Below are 7,500 nucleotides of genomic sequence, written 5' to 3'. Positions count from 1 at the left end.
ACGGGGACAACACACCGTATTTCACTTACACAACCTTTAGAATAATAAAATCCTCAAGGGAGAACTACGCAACATTTTTATACCGAATTCCTGGAGATCGCGAAGGGCGTTGGAACAAACAAAAGAATTTCGGCTGAAGATAAAACAAAACAAAACATATAACAACAAAAAAAACAAGAAAGGGAAAATAGGGATGTTACAATAGCACAACTAAATACAAACTAGCTATTTGGGTACGGTCTGAAGGTCCCGGCAAGAACGAGAGAATACAACTAAAACTTGAATACAACTAAAACCTGAATTAATCAAAAACTGAATTGAAATAACATGATTAAAAAAAAAAAAAAAAACATTGAGGGCCTACTGCGTTGCAACAGCTGTGGGTTAGAGCCAGCACCTCTTCCGGGATAAGCCCCTGGATATAATCTAATATAAGGCTCACAATGGCGAGGAATGCACAGGCGTTTTTATGGACTGCACGTGCTGGTATATGTGAAGACATACATGCACTTATGAGCACGGGAACGTAGGCACACAAGCAGTCATACATGCATTAATGGACACATGTCCGGAAACGTACATACTGTGTACCTCGTACTATTCCCTTTCTCTTTCCTGCTCGGTCTTTCTCTTTCCCTCTCTCTCTCTTTCTCTCTCTCTCTCTCTCTCTCTCTCTCTCTCTCTCTCTCTCTCTCTCTCTCTCTCTCCTCTCTCTCTCTCTCTCTCTCTCTCTCTCTCTCTCTCTCTCATTCTCTCTCTCTCTCTCTCTCTCTCTCCTCTCTCTCTCTCTCTCTCTCTCTCTCTCTCTCTCTCTCTCTCTCTCTCTCTCTCTCTCTCTCTCTCATTCACTCTAACACACACACTCACACGTTTCTAACTCTCCCTCTCCCTCTCACACTCTCCCTCTCCCCTTTGTCTCTCTCTCCCTCTCACACTCTCCCTCTCTTCTTCGTCTCCCTCACACTCTCCCTCTCTCCCTCTTCTCCCTTTCCCTCTCACACTCTCCCTCTCTCCTCCCTCTTCTCCCTCTCCCTCTCACACTCTCCCTCTCTCCTTCGTCTCCCTCACACTCTCCCTCTCTCCCTCTTCTCCCTTTCCCTCTCACACTCTCCCTCTCTCCCTCTTCTCCCTCTCCTCCCTCTCTACTCACCACTTTCCATCTCTCCTTGACGACGTGGCCTGGCTGCAGGAGATCCTCGCTCGTCATGGTGATGTTCTTGTTGTTATTTTTGTTGTTGTTGTTGTTGTTGTTGTTGTTGTTGTTGTTGTTGTTGCGGTCCTGCAGGTCTCCCGAGTCTTCATGTCCCCCGCTACACGTGCTCACTCCGGCGCTCCTGGGAAGAAGAGGAGAGAAGGGTTAGTGGCGATGGAGTGGAGGGGGTGGGGGGGTAGGGGGTAGGGGGGGAGAACGGAGAACGGATGAGAAGAGGGGGACAATGCACATACATATTTTTAAAAAATGAAAACAAATGGAAGAGGCGAAATGCAAATAAAAAGAAGGAGGAGGGAAAATACAGATACAAGAGGGAAGAGGTGAAATAATATACGATAATGTCAATAATGATAACAGTAATAATATTAATATTAATGATAACAATGATAATGAAAATGATAATAATAATAGTATTAATAATAATAATGATAATAATAATAATAATAATATTAATAATAAAAATAATAATAATAATAATAATGATGATGATGATAATAATCATAACAATAACAATAATAATGATAATAATAAAAAAAAAAAATTATTAATACAACTAATAATAATAACAATATTGATAATAAAACAATAACAACTATAACAACAGACAACAAAAACAACAACACAAGGCAACAGCAACAACAAAAACACAAGGCAACAGCAACAACAACATTAACGACGAACAAAAGCACAACGCGAAGCGCAAAGATATTCCCACGCAGGCAACGGTACTTCGTGTGTGTTCAAAGGTCGACAATTTAAGTAAGAGAAAAACGAATAAAATTAATATAAACTGAATATTTCTTCCGTCGTGATTCGAAAGGATAATTAAAATATATATGTTGTATATTTTTTTCTCCTCGCTTGAAAATTGTTTTGACAATATTATGACAATTTATGTTCCTTTTCTTGCGAAATATTGCAGTACGAATGGCAAAACATGATATCAAAGAGGTCATTATGCATAAAATAATTTATTCTTGTTGAGAAAGATGATAAGGTTAGCAAAAAAATATGAAAAGAAATGTGCAAGGAAGATGAAAATGATTTCTACTGGCGACATGTGGCAGTTCATCCTTGTCGGGCGGGAAAATGGCGATTTTTCCTTGTCTTCAATTACACTTTCTCTTTCTCTTTAGCTTCATTTCTCCATCGCTTTCTCTATTTCTTATTCTTTCTTTCTTTCTTTCTTTTCCCTCTCCTTTCATATCTCCCTCCCCCCCTCCCTCTCCCACTCCTACTCCCTCCCCCTCCCCCTGTCCCTCCTCCCTTTCCCTTTTCCACTCCCTATCATTCTCCCTCCCCCTCCCCCTCCCACTCCCTCTCCTTCATTAACCCCCACTCCCACTCCCTCCTTCCCCATCCCTCTTTCCCTCTCTTCCTCCCTCCCACCCCCTCTCCCTCTCTTCCTCCCTCCCCCCCTTCCTCTCCCTCCCCCTCTCCCTCTCCCTCTCTTCCCCCTTCCCCCTCCCCCTCTCCCTCTCTTCCTCCCTCCTCCCCCTCTCCCCCCCTTCCTCTCCCTCCCCCCCTCCCCCCTCCTCCCCCCTCCCTCCCCCCTTTTTCCTCTCCCTCTCTTCCGCCCTCCTCCCCCCTTCTTCCTGCCCCCTTCTTCCTCCCTCCCCCCCCCCCCTATTTCCCCTTCTTCCTCTCCCTAATCACCCACTTCCCCAACCCTCCTCGCGCGCTCGGACGGAATCCAGAAGAGACACTGCACTCGATCAGCCGCGTCACTTTCCGTTTCCTTGAGTTGCCGATCTTCATTTCTTTTTCTTTTCTTTTCTTTGATCTTTTATCTTCATTTTGGTTTCTTCGTTCGTTTTTTTTTTTTTTTTTTTTGGGGGGGGGGTTGCTTGTGTTTTGTTTTTGTTGTTGTCGTTGCACGCACATGCACACGGACACGTACACGTACACACTCGCACACGCACACACGAACACGCACACGCATACGCACACACATACACACGCACACGCACACACACACACACACACACACACACACACAGAGAGAGAGAGAGAGAGAGAGAGAGAGAGAGAGAGAGAGAGAGAGAGAGAGAGAGAGAGAGAGAGAGCGAGAGAGCGAGCGGGCGAGGCAGCGTCGCCGGCCGGTAACCGGATCTGACCGGCGTACTTGCGGCGGCGAGGTCCCGCGTGCGGCTGTCGCAGTCTCGTGGACCCGAGTCCCGTGACATGCCGTGAGCGCACGCACGCACGCACGCACGCACGGACATAACGGTTACGCTTACTCAGAGATATATAATAAAAAACATTAAAAACAACACAGAAATATAACAGACATACACGTAAGTGCCTGTAAGTATACAGACATGCAGACACCACCACCAGAACAACAACAACAACAACAACAGCAACAACAACAAAAACAACAACGACAACAACAACAACAACAACAGGAGCAGAAACAAGCGAGTCCCCACCTGTAGAAACTTAAAAAAAAAATTCTCAGAAAAGACCCAAACGTACCCTATTTCCCCCCCCCCCTTACCCTCCCCCTCTGTCCATCTTCTCTTCTTATCCCTCTTTTCACCCCCTTTCGCTCTTCCCCTCTCTTCCTCTTCCCCTTTCGCTTTCCCTTCTCTTCCTCTTCGTCTTTCGCTCTTCCCCTCTCTTCCTCTTCCTCTTTCGCTTTCCCCCTCTCTTCCTCTTCCCCTTTCGCTTTCCCCCTCTCTTCCTCTTCCCCTTTCTTCCTCTTCCTCTTTCGCTCTTCCCCTCTCTTCCTCTTCCTCTTTCGCTCTTCCCCTCTCTTCCTCTTCCCCTTTCGCTTTCCCCCTCTCCTCCTCTTCCCTTTTCGCTCTTCCCCTCTCTTCCTCTTCCCCTTTCCCTCTTCTCTCGGTTTTTCCTCTATCCCTCTCAATTTATTCCCTCTTTCCCTTCTTATCCCTGTCCTCTCCCTTTTAATTTTCTTTCTTCTCCTGCCTTCCCTTTTCCCTTCCCTCCCTTTTTACCTCTTCCTCCTTCTTCTTCCCTCTCCCCTTTTCTTCTCTTCTCTCCTCTTCTCTTCTCTTCTCTTCTCTTCTCTTCTCTTCTCTTCTCTTCTCTTCTCTTCTCTTCTCTTCTCTTCTCTTCTCTTCTCTTCTCTTCTTTTCTTTTTTTCTTTTCTTTTTCCCTTTCCCTTCCCTTCTCTTCCCCTTCCCTTTCCCTTCACGTTTCCTTCCCCATCTCCTTCTCTACCCACCCCCCTCCTCTCATCCTTCCCCTCTTCCCCCCTTCCCTCCCTCCTCCTCCTCCTCCTCCCCTCGACCAGAATTCCCCTCGAGGACAGAGAGAAGGTGTCTGTAAACCGCTTCCTTAGGCCTCCTAAACTTTTCTAATTAGGCCTAGATAAATATAATTTCACTCTTTGCGTCATAAGGTATGCGTGTGTGTGGATATAACCGGCGTACTGTCCGTGGGTGTGAGCTTGTAAAAGTATACTGTGTCAACGTGTGTGTTTGTTTGCTGTGTTTTAGTTTTTTTTGTTTGTTTGGTGGTGCTGTGTTGCGTGTGTGTGTGGGTTTGTTTGTTTCGTGTTTGTTTGTTTGTGTTGCGTGTGTGTTTGTTAGCTTTATATGTTGCGTGTGTATTTGTTAGCTTGATACGTTGCGTGTGTGTTTGTTTGCTATCTTGCGTTCATGTCTTTGTTGCGTGTCAGTTTGCTATGTTGCGTGTGTGTTCGCTTGTTTGAAAGAAAGGGTATTCACACCTAAAAGCACCTTCCTCTTGCTTTCCTGACCCCCCTGCCTGCCTGCCTGCCTGCCTGCCTGCCTGCCTGCCTGCCTGCCTGCCTGCCTGCCTGCCTGCCTGCCTGCCTGCCTGCCTGCCTGCCTGCCTACCTGCCTGCCTCCCTGCCTCCCTGTCTCCCTCCCTCCCTCCCTCCCTCCCTCCCTCCCTCCCTCCCTCCCTCCCTCCCTCCCTCCCTCCCTCCCTCCCTCCCTTCCTCCCTCCCTCCCTCCCTCCCTCCCTCCCTCCCTCCCTCCCTCCCTCCCTCCCTTCCTCCCTCCCTCCCTCCCTGGGGTGTTTTCAATGTCACAATGAAAACCCAGAGAAAGACGAGGAGGAGAAGAGGAGGAGGAGAGGGAGAAGAAGGAGAAGTAGAAGGAGAAGGAGAAGTAGAAGGAGAAGGAGAAGTAGAAGGAGAAGAAGAAGAAGGAGAAGGAGAAGTAGAAGAAGAAAGAAAAAGAGAAGGAGAAAGAGAAAGAGAAAGAGAAAGAGAAAGAGAAAGAGAAGGAGAAAGAAAACTGAAATACTGCTTTTATATAACTTATAAGGGATCTTCTCAGAACACGAACATGATTCTGTCAGGACTTCCCCTTGTGTCATGTTTTTTTTCTTTTTTTGTTACTTTCGTCCTCTTTCACAGAAATGGCTGTTGTATAAATAAATATGCGGATAATCGATTGGATAGAGATATAAACACGCGTATGTATGTGTATATTTACACGCGCACACAGACACAAAGAACACCTACATTCACACACACACACACATACACACACACATATATCCATATATATATATATGTATATATATATATATATATATATATATATATATATAAATATATATATATATATATACATATAGATATATACATTTTCCTTTCATATATACATATATATACATATATACATTTATACATTTATATATTTATACATTTATACATTTATACATATATACATATATATATATATATATATATATATATATATATATATATATATATATACATATATATATGTATATATGCATATATGTATGTATGTATGTATGTGTGAATATATATATATATATATATATATATATGTATACATATACATATATATATATTTATATATACATATATGTATATATGTATATATGTATGTGTTTGTGTGTGTGTGTGTGTGTGTGTGTGTGTGTGTGTGTGTGTGTGTGTGTGTGTGTGTGTGTGTGTGTGTGTGTGTGTGTGTGTGTGTGTGTGTACACACACACATATATACACATACTTACAACATAAACACGCGTACAAATATTCATGCAGAATGATAAAAAGTCCCCCCCACTTTGCAATGCAAGGACCTCCCTGTAAAACTACTTTCATTCCAGAATAATTTGAGCAAAATGTGCAACGTTTTATGAGGTTGTCGTCTGCGGAAATTAATAAAATGAATTAGATGGTGTCCGGAAGGTTATATAATTTGGACATTTTTATTTTTTAATGATTTTGAAATAATTATTTTTTAAAAGGAGAGAGAGAGAGAGGGGGGGGAAGAAGATGAGAACTGATATCAAATATAAGTTTGATTGTGAAAGTTATCAGTTATTCTAATGAGAGATATTCTAGTGTGAAATAAATAAACATGAACAATGATTATAAACTTTTGTAGAAATAACCAACACTAATTAACTCACTCACTTAACACTAACTTTCCCTAAGAACTAATTTAAATAACATCGAAATAATGATCATAAAATAATAGTACAATAAATAAATAAACGAAATGATGATGATGATGATGATGATGATGATGATGATGATGATGATGATGATGATGATGATGATGATGATGATGATGATGATGATGATGATGATGATGATGATGATAATGATAATGATAATGATAATGATAATGATAATGATGATAATGATAATGATAATAATAATAATAATAATAATAATAATAATAATAATAATAATAATAATAATAATAATAATAATAATAATAACAACAACAACAATAATGATAACAATAATAATGATGATAATAATAAGAAGAAGATCAAGAAGAACAACAAAAACAATAATAACAATAATAATAATAATAATAATAATAATAATAATAGTAACAATAACAACAACAAAATAATAACCAAACAAACCTCAATAATCACATAATCAAAGAACACTGAGCTTAAAGAACGACTTTTTAAAACGACCACAACGACCTCGCCTTAACGACCTGAGGAGTTTTTGTCCAAGTCTCTCGGCATCTCTTGAAAAAAAAAAATAATGCAGTGAGGGGGGGAGTGAGGGGGGGTGAGGAGGGTAGGGGGTGAGGGGGGGTAGGGGGTTAGGCAGGGAAATTGGGGATTCCCTCTTTATACCCCCATTCCCCTCCCCCCCCCCTCCTAACGCCACTCCCCCCACCCTCCTTTATACACGTCCTACGTTCTCTACTTTACCCCCCCCCCCCTCCCCTTAACTATAAAGGGATTTTTTCTCCTCTCTCCCCCCCCCCAACTATATCCCCTGCTGTTTCTTACCCCCCCCCCCCCACCTCCCTCTTCCCCGAAAATATCCACATCTGTAATAG

General features: G+C 42.5%; 1 protein-coding gene across 7 annotated transcripts in view; it reads right to left on the bottom strand.

Moving 5' to 3' along the window:
• Positions 1-7,500, bottom strand: part of LOC125047751 — a 169,533-nt gene that overhangs the window by 82,213 nt on the left and 79,820 nt on the right. For all 7 annotated transcript variants that reach the window (XM_047646160.1, XM_047646164.1, XM_047646162.1 and 4 more), the window contains exon 2: positions 1,151-1,334. In XM_047646160.1, coding sequence (XP_047502116.1) covers positions 1,151-1,334 — 184 coding nt within the window. The remainder of the gene's footprint in view (positions 1-1,150; positions 1,335-7,500) is intronic.

Source organism: Penaeus chinensis, chromosome 42 (genome assembly GCF_019202785.1).
Source record: "Penaeus chinensis breed Huanghai No. 1 chromosome 42, ASM1920278v2, whole genome shotgun sequence".
Lineage (NCBI taxonomy): Eukaryota > Metazoa > Arthropoda > Malacostraca > Decapoda > Penaeidae > Penaeus > Penaeus chinensis.
Note: the sequence above shows the minus strand (reverse complement) of the source record. Positions and strands in the feature narration are given on the sequence as shown.